The following is a 19,680-nucleotide window of genomic DNA, read 5'->3' on the forward strand; positions in this document are numbered from 1 at the left end:
CACTTTGCATCATTCCCATATGGCTGTAACGTCACGTCGGTCAATATTACAACGAGGCTTATCAAATAAATAAAAATAAAAATAAAAAATACAAAATGTCAGAATAATAACATGGCAAGCCTAATTTGGCCATTTAAATAACTGTAATATAACAGTAACATACAGAAAACAAGTATTAAAACTGTATGCATTGGTATTTGGGACTACATTCTGACGACCCCTTACTTTCTGCGGAAGGGTGAAATTCAAGACGAAATTTACGGGCATTTAGAGTTATAATTTGACAGTAAAATTGCATTGTATCTGAACTAAAAGTCGTATCAACATGATGCACATTATTTCTAATTATCCCCTGTACAGTGCTGGTTAAGAAGGATTATTTTACCGAAAATATCCATCTGTCCCATTTCACGTAAGAAGTCTCCGCGAGTGATGATTTGTCGAGAGCGTCATTACGTAACATTGGAGGCGTGTGCGTGATACGGAAGAGCAGGTGCATTTCATTCACAGCGTAAACATTACAAGCATCGCATCGCTGCCCAATCTGTCACAGGCTGCGTTCGTGCTGATCGTACCTTTTCCAGCTGCGGAGAATTGTCAGATCATCTGCATTTGGACTGGTTTTAAGGCGGTGAAGGGCTGTCGACATGACTTTAAACCAGAACCACTCGGAATCTGGTGGTGTAATCATCAACAATAGCGAAAGGTACCGTTAGCTTGCTTCACTACTAGTAACGTTAGCCATGTTTGAGGGTGTTTAAACTACGACATTCAAGAAACAAACACAGATTAAACAGAATAATAGTAGCCATCATTGTACCGTATACAGACTATTTCATCTATTTAACCGGTTGGTTGGTTAGTTAGTTATTGCTGATAGACATTTAATATTGCTTTGATTATTTGTAGAATGGATTTATTTATTTATTTATTTATTTATTTATTTATTTGATTGGGACAGAGCATGTTAATGAACAAACATGACAACATGAATGTAAACACACCGGATTGTAGCCTAAGGCTAATTTCCATCCGTTGTCCCAAGGGCTGGGGTCACAGGGGGCCAGATTGCCTTATTGCCTTGAGCCTAGTTTGCCTATTTTGTAGCATTTTAAATGAAGATACCTAAAAAGATGTGAACAAAAGTTAAATCTAAAGTCTCTCCTTTCCATATTACATAAAGTTAGTTATTGTTACATTATATTTACAGAACTACAGTCGAATTTCTTTCCAAATGTAATGCCTTAATCTTTAATGTAATGCCAGTTATCTTCATTAGTCCACAATTATCCAGACAATTTCAAAATAAATCAAAAATTAATTACTAATTTGTGGTATTCTTAACATGCACTGTTGTCATTGAATAGCATCTTATCATTAGCCGACATACACCCAGTTGCAAACACATACATACATTTAACATTCAAAGCAGCTAACATTCTGCTTTTATTACGCAAACTTGGTCTAATGAAACTGAGAATTGCTGCCAGATCTTTCTAGAACCCACCGGATTGTTTGGGTAAAGCCATCAGAGCCTGTCGCTACATTTAATCCTGTTACTGCACTCATGTTTACTGTCAGCATGTGAAAGCTCATGTCTGGAAAAGGGGCAGTTGCACAAGTATGATGTCATCCTGTGGCTCAAGTTATGAAAGTAGAAACCCCCCTTTGGCCTAATCATGTGCATCAAAACTTCTGTTATTTTGAAAGGGTGTTCTGAACAAAATTACAAGAATGACAAGTTACTACAGGTACAATAAGTTATACCCATAGTCAAAACATAACAGCAATTTTAGTTGTTAAATTTCAGTTTCAATTTCTTTTTTGACAGATAAAGATTTATTTACCCCTGGAGATCTCAGTAAAACAAAATAAAAAAAAATTAAAAAACAACAACAATGGTAATATGAATATAAATAATTATAATTAAAGTAGTTGCTAAAGTTGTAAGTTATTCATTATCATTAAATAAATATATAAATCATGAAGATATTTCATTCATTACAATTCTGCTGTGACTTCAAATATGATAAAAGGGCATGGCTAACTACCAGTATTTACAACATTTTACTTCTTAGGTAATTGATTCTTAAGTAATATAATATCATAGTTTGTTTTGTTTTGCTTTGTTTTTTACCGTTTGAGCCTTTGATGTCTCATGAAATTATTATGGTGGGAAGATTCAGTTTATTGAAATATAACTAAATAACTACCATATACAATTTTGATAACAATATCAAATCTTATCAGTTTTTACAATAGCCATATAATAATAACTACAACCTTCTGATTTTGCCTGTTCCAGTGTGTTGATGAACCATGACAACGTGGAGCTGGCCTTCTCTGATGCCGACAGTTTGCCCGAAGCCTTCAAAAAAAGCAAGAAAGGCAGCATCTACCTGACCCCGTACAGGGTGAGATGCCTCATGCTTTATTCAGAGAGTCTAGTGTGCAGAGTGTAAAGCCCAGGGTATCACTGTCCACAGGCCCATATAAAGCACACTAATCTGAGTCATTATGAGAGGGAGAAAGTGAGTAGTGGAAAATGTGGAGAATAAAGAGGATTCTTGAATCTGCAAATTATGAATAATAATATTAATAAATAATAAGAAGAATATCTTTGTTAACGGTGATTACAAGAATAGGGAGATTTTGTTTGTTGTTTGATATTTCCATCATGGAAGACAGTATTAGTATGTATAATGACAAAAACATTGAACAGGATGGCCAAGCTGTTTATGTTACAATTTGATCTTTTGGTTCTCAAGACAATTAGCCAACCAGAAAGCAGAATGTGTCTCCATATAGTGAGAATGAGAAAAACATCAGCCTATGTAACAAAGCATGAGGGAATCCTGTAATTCCCAGTTCTCAACAAATCTTTACAGTGAACTTTATCGTCAACGCCCTGTTGCGCTTAATTCGTATTAATTGTACTCTCTTCTGTTACAGGTGATCTTTGTGGCTAAAGGCAAAGATGCACTGCGCTCCTTCATGATGCCCTTCTATCTGATGAAGGGCTGTGAGATTAAACAGCCCGTCCTGGGAGCCAATTACATTAAAGGCACTGTTAGTGCCGAGCCTGGAGGTGAGAGCATGTACTCACAACAGAACATTTACCAAAACTAAACCCACATACAGTATCCTGAATGTGATCATTATTTATATGGGATTATATACTTACATTTCCTGTATCTTAAATTCCTTTCAATTGACAGCTAAGAATTGGGTTAAAAAATACAATCAAGGTGTGAAGCTATGGTCAGCATTTCATTTTGGTTATATATGCTGACAGAGAAGATGTTGAACTTTGTGCCAGTTTTTATTTAATTTGCAAAGGTCCAGGCATTGCAGAGAAATAAACCAGGTCAACAAATCTGCAGTCTGACATTTCATCAGCAAATCCCACCACAGAATTCTGACCTGTCCTCCAGATATTTTTTTTTACTATGGAAATTCTAGAGTGTTGTAATGTCACATGAATGCAGCCTAGTACACATTACATGTCATCAACATTTCCTGGGAGGTGAAGCTAACTGGAGGCTCTGCTCTGTCTTAAAATCTGTTACTCAAGTTAGATTTTAATCTGACCTTTGTCACAATCTGACTCATTTAAAAACTGATTTAGCTGAAACTACAGCAGGAAAGCTGTTTTTAAGTTTGCTTCTCTCACCTTTCTTGTTGAAAATCAAACACCTAAACAGGACCATGAACATTTGTATTGATCACAGGCTCCTGAAAATGTGCTGCTGAAATCCATTTTAAATTTTTTCTTGAGTTTTCAGACAATCTAAAATTAGGCTGTTAATTGTGTCATTGTGTGTTGTGTCATCATGATAACTGCTGCAACATGAAAACTTCCGCCACAGACATACAAGGCAAGGGAAATTTATTTGTTCAGCACTATTCGTGCACTAAGTAATTCAAAGTACTACATGCAGTACCCCTCCAGTGTGATGTCAATGCAATGTTTGTACTGTACACTTTACATATGCATAAACTCTTCTGTTCTTTTGACAGGTGGATGGGAGGGCAGTGCTACGTTCAAGATGGTGTTTCTGGCTGGAGGGGCCATAGAGTTTGGACAGTACATGTTGCAGGTGGCCGCTCAAGGTAATACTAACTAGAACCAAACTAAAATAAATTATTAGACACAGTTTTGACTGAAATAGCATTTTAGTGAATGATGACCGTTTAAAACACCCAAAGTACCCTTGGGTAGTTCTAAGACCTTATACAATATTAAAAGGCACATTACTACAGCCACAACTAAAGTAAAATGACCTTTCAGACCTTCTTGTCCTCATTGCTGAACTAAACTGGATTGTAATTAATTTTTAAAGTTATTATTTATTTTATAATGCAGATGAGAAGTTAGACTACACACTAAAACACCATTAGCATTATGAAAAAACATTTTTTTTTCTACCATGTCAGCTAAACAAAACATGTCTGAAGAGATTTGGATTTCATCAATGTTCAGTATCTTGGTGATCTGTCCTGGGCCCTTTTAGAACCCTCTTTACAATTAGCTGTAAGATTCTGTGCAATGCTCCGCAAAAGGTCTTTGTCACCAATGCTACCACATTAACATGTGTTTCAGTGTAGGGGGTAGGGGTAATTCACCGCTACTTCCTGTATTTTTGTATTTTCTTCTCTATTTTTTTTTCCTCTATCTGCCACTTAACTGATGTAAAACTATACACATACTGGCCACACGAGTACTATCCCACCAAACCAAGTCATAAATAGAAAAACATTAAAACCTGTCATATGCCCTCATTATAATACCAGCTGCAGCATTTGTGAATAAAAGGATCATTTCCATGTTGTTGTATTTGTTCTTCTAGCCTCTATAGGTCAGCCTGTGACTGCTGGCTTTGGCGGCTGTCCCTACATGGCTAACGGGGCATACGCATACCCCCCACCTCCGACCAATGCCATGTATGCTGCAGCCGGAGCACCCCCGGGATACGCCTACCCCAACACACCCCAAGCTGGTAAGCATTGTATTATATCAAAATTACTGTTTTGAAGAAATACATAGTTAGAATAGCAAGTCTATCAGCTGTATGAAATAACAAACCTCAAAACTGGAAAAAAATCACAGACAATGTTCAGTTAAATAAACTTTTATTTTTTGTCATTTTGTCAAAATGTGATTCACTATTTCTCCATTTAATGCAGCTGTCTTCTTAAACACAGACAGTTTTTCCCCACCCATTTTCAAGTCAAGATGATGACTTAAATTACCTTAAAAGGCAATGGAAAAAGTCTATGAATAGTGATAACACTGAAATTGTGATCTTGCTCCAAGAAAATCATGATATACTGTACATTATTTTGCCAAATAAGTAAGTGATTTTTTTTGTTGGTTATTATGTTGTAAATTATCCCAACATATTTGCTATCTTATCAAACAGTTAGGCCATATTGGTTTATGCATAACATAATGATGCATACATTGTACTTTCAAATATTTGTGTTCTAGGAGGTTTCTACCCCAGTCCACCTGCGTTTGATGGAGCTGCTGGCTACATGCCCCCTCCCCCTCCATACTCTGCTCCTCTGGGTCAGCAGCCCCCCCACAACCCAGACCTGCCCATGTCCGCCGCAGGTCAGTCCCATACCCCCTCTGCCCCCCCGCCTCCTGTGCCCCCTCTGCCCCCAATACAATACCAATACAACCAGTACAATAAAGAAGAAATGAGAAGCAGTCTGTGTTTGCTTAGGGCAATGATTTTGTAATGTTTTATCTTTATGTAATAGTAAAATTTTATGGCAGTTTCTATAGGGCATTGTAACTCATAAACTTTCATAAATTGGCAGTGAACAATGCTCATCATAGGTTTTCATTTAAAGAAAAGGTATTATGCTGCAAAACGGACACCTTTATAATAAAAATAGGACCACTGACTTCCTGTAACAAACTGAAATTTGATTAGTTTCACCTTTTCACATTTGCGTTTTTACCAGCAGAGGATTTCAAACAAACTTCTTAATAGCTTCTTAATGGCGTATATACATTTATTTAATATGTGAATTAGTGCATCAATTGACTATAACTAAATCTTTCCCATTATGTTATTGGCTTTTGATGTTCCACCATACACAATTAGGATTATGCAACCTAAGACTAAACAAGATGACAACCAGAACTGGTTGTCTAACTAGTCTGAACTAGTAAGATATATCTGTCCACATTGGGAAGGTACACTTCCCAGTCTTGCTATAAGGAGGTAATTTGTTAGCTTTAAAATAATATTGAAATTGTTGTTTTGAAGAAGAATATATACAAAATTAGGATAATAGATAAACGGAAAAATCTGAAAAAAACACCCATATCCCATGTATAACCTTGAGCTGATAAGATTGTATGGTCATCTGTAGCTCTGAAGTGCATTTAGAGTGTAAGCACTGACTGGTCCCCTGTGTGTTTAAGCAGAGGCCAAAGCTGCAGAGGCTGCAGCTAGTGCCACCTACACTCTGCCCCCCACACATGTGTACCTGCCAGAGGTAAGATCACCCCCTTCTCACTCAAGGACTGAATGTGTCTGCACACTTTTTTTTAATATTTACTATTATGTAGCCAAACTATAGCATATTTTTAAAAAAAAATCATAAATACCTGTATTAAAGATATAGTATGTCACTTTTTTGGTCAAAATATAGACTAAAATAAAAGCATGTTTTTTCCATAATGAATGTGTTTAGTGCACTGACAAACATAGAAAAACATGTGTCCTAACTGTGAGTGTTGCATCTCAACAAACCTGACTCTAGAGTTTCCATGGAAATGTTGTTCATTTAACTATGATATTCCACAGTATAAAACTTATCTATTTCTGTGGAGAATTAAGTATGGTTTTAACTTACCATTTCCATGGGATCATGCAGATGATTTTCCACCTCCAGAAGGTTTCATACTATCAATTTAATTTATATTTGTTGTGGGCATGAATCATCTAACATCTTTTTTTTGGCACTTTCACTTTTGATTTGAACAAACAGTGGTTTGAACTGATTTCTCTGTATAATTAAATTTCTGACTGAGGTTCTATGCTTGCTAATTATTTTTTTAAATAAAGAAATAACTTAAGATTTAATACATTTCAGCAGAATGATAAATAAAAGTGCCATATTCTCTCTCTCCTAGGACAAACCACCTCCTTATTCTCCCCCAGAAGACAAGAAGAACCAGTAAATTTGCTCTTCCCTTCATCTCTTCTAGACTGAAGCATTCCTAATTAGTTTTTCTATAATTTATCACCACCCGAGATAAGTATTTTGATTTGGAATTTTTTTTTTCTTTTTTTTTTTTTCTTTTCTATTTTAATTCCATTCTTATTTCAACGTAACCAAACGCTATTCTTGCTTCCTTACAACCACAACTTATAAAAATGTGAACTTTGGTAGCTAAAAAATGAAGCATTGTTAGCCAAAGTAACTAAAAACTCAATAGTGTGGCTTGGACGGAAACGAGCTCACATGCTAGCTTTAGCTCTGCTTGGAAACTGCAAAATTTTCTAAACTTGGTTATGCTAACGCTGGCTAAAAGCAGTATTTTATTTTGTATTATTTGTGTATAGGCTACGCACTTGAAGATATGCTATATTTTGGAGAATTTTGAAGTACAATTTTGTAAAGAAACGTTTGTAAGATTAGTTAAGAGTATTTTGCCCTAATAAAGATTGAAAAGGAGGGAATGATGCTAGCACGGATTAGCTTTGTAACATAATGTCATTTTTTTTTCAGCTTTTGCATCAGTTAGAGTCTTCTAGAAATCACACAGTCAAACTAAATAAACTTTTTTTTTTTTCAAAATCACCCAATTTTGTTGTTGGTCTACTGTGAAATCTCAATCTATGGCTAATTCTCAGCAGTTGCTATGCATTGGAATTGCTCTGTTATGGCTCTGTGTAAAATAATAATAACTAATGTATTTTTTATTTATTTGAAAAGTCTATACAATTATTAGCATGGTTATTAAACTACTGTGATGTACTGTATGTGTGCAATGGATTTTAATAAACAGCCTAACTTCACTCTTTGCTTTTTTTGGCCCTATCTCACAATAGAGAAAATTTATATATTAAAAAAATCATAGTCCAGAATCCAAGTTTGTGTTTTATCATTTTAATGTCCCTCAAAAAATGTCTTTCATACAATTTGTGCAAAGTTTTTAAATAATACAAACTTGGCATTGCCCATTGGCCATATTTGCAAATAATAACATTGACAAAATACATTTAATACATACACAGCAGAGGTGACAAAATAAATTCTAGTAAGAGAGGTGTCCATTATTAAACAGTTTCAGATGTAACACTACAACAGTTTCACAACACTCAGGCTTTTCAGTAACACCATTAAAAAATTCAGTTCATAGCAAAAAAAAATTTAACAATTGTTTCTCAAAATTAGAAATATTTTTTACTGTTGAAATACATTTTTAAATGGGTAGCCTACTTCACTACTTAAGTGGACTTTTTATACTATACTTTTACTTGAATCATTTTTAACCCCTGCTGTATTTGTACTTTTGCTTAAGTAAAAAAAAAAAAAAGAGACTTGGTTTGGATCAAATTGGTCAAAAAATAGGGACACCTGGGGCATTTCTTATAAAACCGAGACAAATCACTGATTTTATATAAATCTGCTGGGACAGGGGACACAAGGCTCAAAACTGGGACTGTCCTGAGTCAACAGGGACATCTGGTCATCCTATGCTTATAGGGAATTGTAAGTACAGACTACCACTATACTTGTACAGCATCTGAGCACTGGGTAGTTATGTTTGGGGAAATGTGAAAATATGAAGTACTTTATCCAAAAACAACGATGAATGGTCTTGACTCTTGTACTCTGGGCTCAGTGTATCCGCTAAGGGCAGGAACAGAAGTCAAACAGTCAAAGACATAGCACCAGTTTTATGGACATTTCACTGATTCCAGAAATCAATCCTCCAAACGCGAGTGTCTTTTTCAAATGATAAGTGCAAAGAAAATTTAAAAAAGGCTATAATACAACATATTAAGATCTGCAAAGGCTGAGTTACATGAGTTAGGATGACTTGAATTCAGAATAGTCATGTGGATTTAAGTAGCCCAAGTAATTAACTTAATATTTATTGCAACAGAAATCAAGATTGTGACATTAGTAGATTGTGATTCACTGGTTACATTTGTACATCTGTTCTTCTATTGACTAAGTCCTGAGTGATTGACAGGTGGATGTAACCAACCATGCAGAGTGAAATGTGAACTCTCAGAAGCCGCTATTGTCTTAGTTACCTCCTCAGGGCAATATAAAATTGATAATGTACAGTAACTTGAATAAAAATTTAAATGGTAATACTTTCTGGTTATAATTTTATTTTTGTTATATTTCCAGCAAAATGATCTGCCCATGGAGTAAATTTTTTGGTTACACTGCACTTTAATTAGCCTTAATAAAGCAAAATTTGACTTCTAACCCTAGCCCCTTAATTAAGAAATTACTAAGACTGAATCTTTATTTATTAACTATTTGCTCATTATGAATTAAGTCTTTGCTCATGCTTTATTAAGACTGTAAATAGTGTAATTATTATGAAGTGTTACCATCGTGTCTCGAGCCAGAACCAAAAAGATCGTCCAATCAGATTTGTTTATTTTAGTGACGCATGTGAAATGAAGGAGATCATTGGTCACCTCACATTTACCAATAAAATTACATATCTCTCACTTAATTTCTACATGATATGGTATTTTATTTCACTGTTTTGCCCGTTAATAAATTCCTATTCCTAATATGGAACTCGGCTTCAAATTCATACCTATAACTGCTAGGCTTGTGAGCTTCATTTGACTGGAGACGAACATTATGGGTGACCTTGCACTAAAAGGAAAAAAATATCACAGGGGACCATAAACTGTATAAAGTCTATGGTCCCTTGTGATATTTTTAACTTTTTTTCCTCTTAAGCAGCCGTATTTTTTTTGTACATTATGCATTATGGACAGATGATGTGGCCTTATTGGCTAATCCACCTGTAAAATACATCCATCTAAGGTCAGGGAGATTAACCAATGACTCACATCTAAAGTATTGGAGAGGTGTGTATTCTGGATCCCAGGCAAGCTTGAACAAACAATATTGAAACAAAATATTCTTAAGTCAGTTCATGTTAACTCATGTCGATTTCCCATGTTTAAAAAAGCCAAGAGTCAGACATGTCCTCTGTGCTACTGCTCTGGCCTCATGTCCCGGGGGGGCAGAGGCTGACGCTGACTCCCTCCCCGATCCAGCAGGCGGGGTACAGCGGGTGTGTGAAGGCGCAGTGGAAGGCGTGCAGGCGGCTCTGGTCTGGCCCATAGAAGGTGAGGGTGCCCGCATCGCAGTCCAGGAGCACCCCGATGCGGCAGTGCGGGGGAGGGGGTCCACTCACGGGTTCCTGTCGCCCCCCGTGGCAGGCGCTCAGCTGCCTCTCGTCCAGCTGCAGGCTCCAGGACAGGTCGTTCATACCCACCATGCAGCGCTTACCTTTCTCTTTCCTTGGGATGGACTCGTACGTCACCTGGGGCAAAAAGCACAAGCACAAAGTTAAATTCAAATACTTCAAATACACCAATGCCAAATAATATTTGGGGGAATTTTACATCACTATATTATATATATATATATATGTATATGTATATATATATATATATATATATATATATATATATATATATATATATATATATATATATACCTAGAACTGTCAAAGTGGAGTAACAGAGGAGTAGAAGAGAAATCAAATATCTAAGAGAGCAGTTTATACATTCAACATAGAGGTCAACTGATTTTACTTGTGGGATCTGCCAACTGAAATGAGAGACTCATGATGCAGACTGATGAAAGAGAGGATGCCAACCTGCCCCATCAGCTTCTCCGACCACCACTAACACTCACACACACACCACTTTCATACTAGGCAATGTGGGTGAAGTGTGAAGACTAACAACAGTTTTGCCATTGCTGCCTCACTGTAGCACCTGGTATTCCCCACAGTCTCCCATTCAAGTACCAACCAGGCCCAGCCTTGCTTAGCTTCTGTGTTCTGATGAGATCAGGTTTTGACAGGTCAGTATGGCCAGAATTAATTATAGATATTGAACAGGTCTAGGTTAGAGCCCGACCGATATATCGGCTGGCCGATATTATCGGCCAACATGGGCACCTAGAGACATATCGGCTATCGGCCGATATGCTTGCTGATATGGGCCGATATTTCACGTGGGCATGTTATATCTCGTTATAAAGCTTAGACTCTCTACATTATGTTCATTTAATCCAATTTACAGACAGATAAATGTCCTAATATGTGGCTCCGCATCAGTATTTATCTACGGTGTAATTTGTCTGTGTCCGTACTGTCCCTGAACACACCACCAGAGTGACGTCACTTCACTCGCGTGTGTTTGTTTACACCCGCAGTGGTGCGCAACACTGAGATTATATTCTTTTTCGGACAATCGGTTTGAGTCTGGATTAAAAGGACATTTATTAGTGCAGATTTGTGATGTGAGGAGGAGCCTGTGTGAGCGGTGAGTGTTGGAAATACATCGACTTTGAAGCTAGTTTAGGTTTTGTTAGCGATTAGCTGCTGTAGCTCCCACACATAAACAGGCTGTTTTCTATTGGTCTATTGTAAAGTGACTATATTGGCCGTATATTTGTTACTGGACCAGTATTGATATGTAAATGAGCTGTGAATAGACGTGTGAATGATCCACATTTATGCATATAATTAATTACCGCGGTGCGCACGTTTTTACGGCTAAAGGCTAATAGCGATACTTTACTAGCTAGGAGTTATGGGTCGGTCGCGATCGAAGCGGCTCTTAGATCCGGCTCTTTGAAGCGAACAACGGGAGCATGTTTCTTATTGGGAGCCGTGTTTTCTCTTTTTCTCACTTTTTCTCTTCATGCCGCATGTAGACCCGTAGTTTGACAGCAGCAGCGTCTGAAAACGAAACTTTCAGAAATCTGCGTGTGCATAGGATAAAAAAAGTGCATATTTGGCTGCAGTTCAGCATAAAATGAATAAACCAGGACTAATCTTGGGCTCCAGTGCAGGAGAAAGATAGAAACCGAGTCTCGACACTCAGTCCTGGTTCAGTTCTGGTTTAGTCCTGCTTGCAACAAAACAATCTCAAGAGTCGCTTGGGAGCCGAAAGAGCCAGCTGCTTTAGTGAGCCGAGCCGGTTCTCCAAAAAACAAAACAAAACTGGAATACCCATCACTAGCAGTGACAGTAACAGTAGCTAGAATGTGATGCAAAAATGCCATTAGGCCAATCTACTGTATGTAAATATGATGTAAAGGGTCAAAATAACAATAAATGTTGCCTAAATAAACCCAATTTAGAATTCACTAGAGCCAAACCTAAGTTTTTTAATCAATTCAAGATTTACAGTGAATTTTTACATCACTAAATATATTGACGATTATATCGGCTATCGGCAGCCCCAACTCCCATTATATCGGTTTCATATCGGCCACAACAAAATCCATATCGGTCGGGCTCTAGTCTAGGTACAGCAGGGCTTCCAGGTTAAAGTAGTCAGTCACTTAGTGCTTTTTCACAATATCAGCGAGCGGAGATGCCGGACTTTTGCGCCAATTTTCTACAATTAAATTTCACATATTGTGTCTTGTTTTTACAAGTTGAGACCATAGACTGTCTGTGGTTGAGACTACAAATTCTACATGCTCTCCCTTTAAAGGTGGATTGTGTAACTTTTCTGGTTGAGGGTTCCTTCGTGGAGATGTTTTTGCTTTTTGTTTGGAATGTTTCACTGTATGGTATTATACATTTCTATCTTCATGGAGACCAAATCAGACCAAGTTACAGGTCAGATCTGTGCAGAGGCAACACCACTCATGGTTAGAATGCTTGTTCTACTTTGTATTTTTGAGCTATAAAACCATCAGTAATTTAATAAATGTAAGGTAGAGCTGTTTAAGGTCATACTGTGGAACATTCCAGGCAGAGCAATGACATATCCATAGAAACAAGCAGGTGACAGACCCCCAAACAAAAAGTTACACAGTGAACCTTTAAACTTGATGCTCTTAACTGTGTAACTAGCTACTAACTGACAAAGGCTCTAACATGTCTCACCCCGACATATGCCCAAGGTTTGGACACCTCCAATTCCCAGTAGTGCATTCCCTGGCTGAAGCCCTGGCAGCACAGGACCTGCCAGGTGTGATCGAAGCGCGCCTTGTCTTCCGGGACCTCCCGCGGGCCCGAGCTCAGGTGCTCTGCCCGGGTGTTCCCATGAGACAGGGACAGGTGACCGTTAGCTGTGCGGGGATCAAAGGTCAGGGAGCAGCGGTCTGAAAAAACAAGAAGGAGATTGTAATAAGTTGTGTGAAATGAGTTGCTCTTGGTTTCTATATGATATCACTTGTTTCTATATGACTACTATATCCAAGTATTTGAATGTATTAAAATGGTGTGGATGAAACATTATAGGTATTTTTGAACTATCAAAATATTCTTCATCTTATTATGAAGTGTTAAATACTAGTACACTACAACACTAGCCCCATTCCTGAGTTTCATCTTCCTGTTACATTACACGGCAACATTTTGAGGACCATTCAAAAGATAGGATATTTATATATTAATAAGTTTGAACAAGTCATTCATATAAATACTTTCCATAGTCACATGTTTCTAATGTACACAAAGACATTTGAAACAGCATGTGTTACTCACGGCTATCGAGTCCCTCCCTGAGCCCCGGAGCAAAGGGTGCTGCTGGACTAGGGACCACAGCCAGGACAGGCCTCTTGTCCTGCGGAGAGGCTGACACACACAGATGCACAGTTTTAGATTTCAGTGTGTTGAGGGACATTACATCCTTTTCCTTAGAATCAAGAGTTTCACTATGCGCCTGTTTAAATAACCCTGTAACTCACCTTGCTTGTCATGGCCCAGTGCCGTGCCCACAGCTCGCTCCAGATCCTCATGTAACAGTTTGGAGACCTTGGACAGCACTTCGGTCACTCCGCTCAGACGCTCCTGTAGACTGGGACTGACCTCTGTGCAGATGTGCTGGTACTCCGGCACTGTCACCAGCATGGATTTCTGTTAGAGCATCATAAGGGTTATGAGCTTTGGGGTGGAGCTGTGTTGTACTGTATATGACAGGGATATTTGACTGGGGATGAGAAGTATTGACAAAAATGTATATTGTGTAATTATTATTTTTCTAAACTGATAATGGATTAACAAAGAACGATTACAGTATGTGCCTACTAACCTATCCAAACAGCTTTTGGATTTTTTTTTTTTTTTTAAATAAAACTCATAATTCATAATTAGTGTAGTCAAAACAAACTGAAATACAGATACCAAAGCAGTACCAATAATGATCATACAAATATTCACACAAAAGCTCACCTTTTCTGAGTAGAACTCCATCGTAATATAAAAATACAATTACGTTGAACATTAAATATTAATTCTCTTGTCTAAAAAGTGTTTTTTATTATCAATATAGTATAAAAATTGGTGTCAAGCGTCAAGTCATCCTTTTACAGATGTATGTAGCACAAGTCACCTCCCATAGTAAGGATCTATACACAAAACAGCAACAGGGGGTCCACACCATACAGTTCAAGACTAAAGCCCAGAGCAGTGCACACCAGTCCACCTGTCACCCATATGAAGCCAGCGGAAGGCATGTCTCTGTTAGCAGTGTTTGTGTGTGTGAGCAGCATTGGCCCTCGAAGGACACAGCTCTATCTCACAGGAGAAGAAACAGAATGTCTTTGTCAGCGAAGCACTGCAGCACTACAGCACTATAGCCCATCATGGTGGAGGATAACACTATTCAATGGGAAAAATAATCCTCCCACTTTTACAGAATTTACTGTTGGCTGACTGGCTGCTCAGGTGTGTTTTGGATTTTGCTTCCAGCGGGATGCAATAGATGGTGGATGGAGGACTGGTGCATCTTGGATTTTAGCCATACTCTGCACCAAAAATTTGATAAAGGCTAACCTTGATTAGCTCCGTATCCGGCAGCTCTCTCAGCGCACTAACTTGCTCCTTATTTTCTTTGAGCTTTCGTGCACGTTCCTCCAGCTCAGACAGCCTCTCCTGGGCCTCTGTGATGGTGCTCTGCCTCTGCTCTTCCAGGAAGTGCTCCGTCACCTCTTGCTTCTCCGCCAGGCTCTTCAGAAGGCTCTGGAACTTGGCATTCACCCATTTGGACGTTTGCTGCAGGGTGACCTAAGAGCAGAGAGTGATGGTTTACTTTACAGGAGTGACAAATGGTTCTATCATATATTGAACAATAAGTTGATATAGTCATTCTTGTCACCTACATCTGCCTGGCTGATGTTCTCAGAAAGGTTCAGGAAGCTTCTCTCTGTTTCTTCGATGAGTCTCTCTATTTCTTTCTCTTTCCCCTGGAGAATCAGCTGAGACACAAACACAGAAGTATGAAGTTAGTAGGACGAGTAGCATACCAAGTGAGGTGACAGAAAAGCTGTTTTAAAGTAACTGAACTTGAACTGAGAGCACAAGTGACCTCACTGATCAATGACGTTGCATCCAATCCAGTAAACTGGTGGTTCTCCATCCATACCACCTAAGAAAATATTTGGATTTCCGAGTACACAGTCCAGATCTAAACCTGGATCATGTAGTTTTATAAATAATATCACCCAAAGGAAGACAAAAACATTAAATGATTTGTCTCTAAATAAAGCAATAAATAAATATATAAATATAAATAAATAAATACTTGCACTGCAGATGGCACTATGTACTGCCAAAGGTACATGTACCGATCCTGCTTTTTAGTGCCGATATCGTTATCAATACCTTGACTACCAGTATCTACTGATAACCGATATTATTAAACAATCCCAGTGTAGAGAGGGAAAAAGCACACTTATTTCCTTACAACATAGTTAACTTATTACACAAAAGATCCAGTTGTGTTATGTAACTGTTATTTATTTATCCTTTACATCACGAATGAATAGCTTTGTATGAATAAAAGCCCAACCATGAACCGATACCTGATTCAGCAAAGTATCAGGCACCGATATCTGACACCAGTATCAGTATCGGTGCGTCCCTAGAACGCGCACCAGTTTGAGAAGCAATAGGCCATGCATCAGTACAGATAATAGGATATGATAACTAAAGGTACTGAAAGGTGGGTCAGTGTTTTATATGTAAACTATACAGAAACCTCATAGAGAGTAAATGAATACCAGCAAATGCAGTCAAAAGAAGAGAAATGAGAAATAGAACTTGGATTGAATTGTACTTTGCACATGAAGGCTCTTACAGTGCTACACACTATCCATTATCCTTTCACTCTCCACACTTGATGGGTACACTGCTTGTACTGGCAGACACCACAGCTGCTCTAATGCCATCTTTATTCACCACCAACCACATAACATAAACTGTTTTTTACACTGTTATGATGGTGCAGTGCCAAGAACATGATAATTTTTATTCATTTATATCTATTTGAAATCTGTATGATTGCATTGCACATTACGAATTTGCTGTTGAATTGTAGTGTCACATACTTGTATATTGCTAACGTTTCTATATGTATCTGGTCTATACCTGGATTCAAAATGGTCCTTAAACTAAGTGACTGATGTAGAAACCCTTGCTTCCCAGTCCCATTACCTCTTGGTTGTGCCGCTCTTCGTCCAGCATACTCTTGTCGTGGCTGTCACACTGTTTCACCGCGCACTCATAACAAACGGTCATCTTCTCCTGGTTACAGAACAGCACCAGAGGCTTCCCGTGTCTATGGCACAGCTCCACATCTCCGCCCTCCTCTCCCCCCGCCGCCCGTCCTTCCACACCGGACCTCCCCGAGCTGCCCGCCCCCTCTATCAGCTCACATAAGTCCACATTTTTGCGCAGCGTGGGCTTGGTGTGGTACTCCTCTTTGCACATGGGGCAGTAGTAGCTGGTTCCGGAGTCCCAGTGAGATTTGATGCAGGAGTGGCAGAAGTTGTGTCCACAGGGGATGGTGCAGGGGTCTTTATAACGCTCCAAGCAGATGGCACAGATCATTTTATGGTTTTGGGACTCCATTTTGAAGAACGAGCTGAAAGAAGAATGAAAGAAAAAGACACGTGGTTATACTAAGTTTAGACAAACTTTAGTTCCATCAAAAAGATACAGTCAATTATAGCAATAACAAATGCTAGCTCAAAGAAGAAAGTCTTTAGGTTAGAGTTCCACTGGTATGGGTTTTTGGCCAATATGATTATTTAGAATCCAGAGAAACCAATCAACGATAAATTCTGCCAATATTTTTGCTGCTTAAAGAGCCTAATCAAGAGAAAAAATGCAAATATCGGCCTGGTATATCAGCCAACCGAAATATCACCCCATCTCTACTTCCAAGACCCATATTACGCTATTTCCGGATCTATGTGTCTAATAATATTGATTCCTCATCACAAACATACCTGGAGTTATGTTTTGTTTCATTGTTTCATTCACACATGTTTAATACACAAACCCTGCATACTGAGGCAGAGTTCTTCGCTCACACAGAAAGTACATTACATCATCTTGTGAAATACTGGATATATACATAAAAAGACAACTTCAAAAAGTTACAAAAAAAAGAAAAAAGAACAGAAACTTGCAAGGCATAAATGCATGATACTTCTGAGGTTAATTACAGTTCACTTACTTATTGTGCAACATCTGAACATCTGACTGCTGCCTCTACCATAATTTTTTATAATTTCTCCAAATTATGAAATTTACATTGATTAAAAACTCACCAACAGCCCTTTTTTTCTTTTTTTTTTATACCACAAATCAGTATGTGAGCTGTAGTTATCTTTTGTGCAGTTATCTTTTCGAATTGAAGTGTTCAGGGAAGTAAGTTGGTGATCTAAAAAAGTGTGTCAGTGATTAGTCAGTGATTACCATATATATATATATATATATATATATATATATATATATATTTTATTAGTCAGCTAGTAAAAAAATAATAATAATAATATATATTTTTATTTTTTATTGAGACTGATTAAAAGATTTTCAACCTAGCAAAAGAATATGGTGAGTGAAGACTTCAGGATAGAGAATATTTACAAATGTTAACCTTATGTAACAGATAATACTCCCTACATCTGTACAACAACTCACCCTGATGTAACAGATAATACACTCACCCTGATGTAACAGATAATACTCCCTACAACTGTACAACAACTCACCCTGATGTAACAGATAATACTCCCTACAACTGTACAACAACTCACCCTTATGTAACAGATAATACTCCCTACAACTGTACAACAGCTCACCCTTACGTAACAGATAATCCTATGTCATCATATCATATCATCATATCATTGTTGCACTGTTTTCCTATGACAGTGTTTCCCAAACTTTTTTTCTGAGGACCCATATTTTAAAAGTCCCAGACTTCGCGACCCAAGTCAATAAAAATTATTAGTAAATTACAAAACAAAAGTGGATCTGACCAATATTGAATATTAATAAGGATATTTTATTGTTGATTGAGTGATCGTGTCTCTGTGAACAATTAGTATTACTCAAGTTATAAATAATGAAAAACAGTCATTGAACCAGCAATAAAAGGTCTCCAGAAGTCGCCTATTTGGACATTAAATGTAGCCCTGCAATATACAAGGCTACATTAAATGTAGCCTTGTATATTGCAGACCAACATGCAGATCGTGACAAGGCAACCCAAAAAAAATCTCTTGCGACCCACCTGGGGGTCGTGACCCAGTTTTTGGGAAACACTGTCCTATGACCTCTTGTATATAACTGAGATTTAAAATTGTATTACTTATTTTCCTGTTTCATTTTGACTTGTACATATACATTTATATAATTATGTCTACCTGTCTCTTACTATCTTTTTGCTACTTATTTATTAATTTATTATTACCATTTATATTGTTTACTCTTTATTATATAATATTGTGATGTGTGAGCTATTGTGTCCAAGTAATTTCCCTTGTGGATCACTCAAGTTTGTCAAAATCTAAATCTAAGGGTGTTATTGATTTAAAAAAATGTGTTTATTGTCATGTATTTGATATTTGTTTTCTCAAAATTCTAGCAAGGGTAAAAAGGTGTGCCTCCTAGTAATATGTTTATTACAGGGCCTAATAATCATAAAATCAAATACATAATGATATTGTAATAAATGAATAATAGAATAGAATATTGGCAATCGTGCTCAAAATGGCACCAAATAATAGGAAACTAAAACCCATGAATAGTGAAAAGAAGAAGGATCGAAACTTAAAACCCAGTAACAAAGAGATCATTACATGAGCCACAATATAATAACAAAGCGATGACAGAGCTAGCAGTTAGCATGGCTGTCAGAGATACAATCGGCTCACGTTAGCAGGCACAGATCTGTCACTGCATTAGATTCTACTGGAGCCGTTTCCTGTATATTCGCACATACGGAAGATTTACAGTAAATAAATAGATTAAAACAATAGTTACCATTAGAATCGGGCGGTGCAGCACATTAAATCAGACTCAAACAGGAGGAGATTGAATTTCGGTATCGGAATCTAGCGTCTCACGTGACGTCACCAAAAAAAAATAAAATAATGACGCGTTCACGGACTCTCTTCGAT

At 37.6% G+C, this 19,680-nt stretch overlaps 3 protein-coding genes across 7 annotated transcripts in view; 1 reads left to right on the forward strand and 2 right to left on the reverse strand.

Moving 5' to 3' along the window:
• Positions 1-2,357, reverse strand: part of unc13d (unc-13 homolog D (C. elegans)) — a 30,192-nt gene extending 27,835 nt beyond the window's left edge. The window contains exon 1 of one of the 4 annotated variants that reach the window (XM_055150307.1): positions 2,284-2,357. In XM_055150307.1, the coding sequence (XP_055006282.1) occupies positions 2,284-2,321 (38 nt within the window). In that variant the 5' untranslated portion in view covers positions 2,322-2,357. Of the gene's footprint in view, positions 1-385; positions 423-1,507; positions 1,591-2,283 lie in introns of those variants that run through there. The other 3 variants (XM_055150306.1, XM_055150304.1, XM_055150303.1) reach the window with 3 other exon arrangements.
• Positions 506-8,045, forward strand: wbp2 (WW domain binding protein 2). Of its 2 annotated transcripts, none has more exons than XM_055150309.1 (8): positions 506-706; positions 2,306-2,414; positions 2,953-3,088; positions 4,021-4,113; positions 4,851-5,000; positions 5,492-5,617; positions 6,443-6,516; positions 7,157-8,045. In XM_055150309.1, the coding sequence occupies exons 1-8, from the start codon at positions 648-650 to the stop codon at positions 7,202-7,204; spliced, it is 795 nt and encodes a 264-aa protein (XP_055006284.1). In that variant the 5' UTR covers positions 506-647; the 3' UTR covers positions 7,205-8,045. The 2 variants fall into 2 exon arrangements, with proteins under 2 accessions (XP_055006284.1, XP_055006285.1); XM_055150310.1 differs by having other exon boundaries at positions 507-706; positions 6,446-6,516.
• A 75-nt stretch (positions 8,046-8,120) lies between these two features.
• On the reverse strand, positions 8,121-19,654 carry trim65 (tripartite motif containing 65). Its single transcript, XM_020919232.2, has 8 exons — positions 19,544-19,654; positions 16,703-17,132; positions 15,370-15,465; positions 15,044-15,274; positions 13,957-14,125; positions 13,754-13,843; positions 13,151-13,368; positions 8,121-10,558 (listed from the first exon to the last, which is right to left on the reverse strand). The coding sequence occupies exons 2-8, from the start codon at positions 17,117-17,119 to the stop codon at positions 10,241-10,243; spliced, it is 1,539 nt and encodes a 512-aa protein (XP_020774891.1). The 5' UTR covers positions 17,120-17,132; positions 19,544-19,654; the 3' UTR covers positions 8,121-10,240.
• Between the last annotated feature and the right edge of the window lie 26 nt (positions 19,655-19,680).

The sequence above is a fragment of the Boleophthalmus pectinirostris genome, unplaced genomic scaffold (genome assembly GCF_026225935.1).
Source record: "Boleophthalmus pectinirostris isolate CB_2022bp ecotype Guang Dong unplaced genomic scaffold, ASM2622593v1 HiC_scaffold_14, whole genome shotgun sequence".
Lineage (NCBI taxonomy): Eukaryota > Metazoa > Chordata > Actinopteri > Gobiiformes > Gobiidae > Boleophthalmus > Boleophthalmus pectinirostris.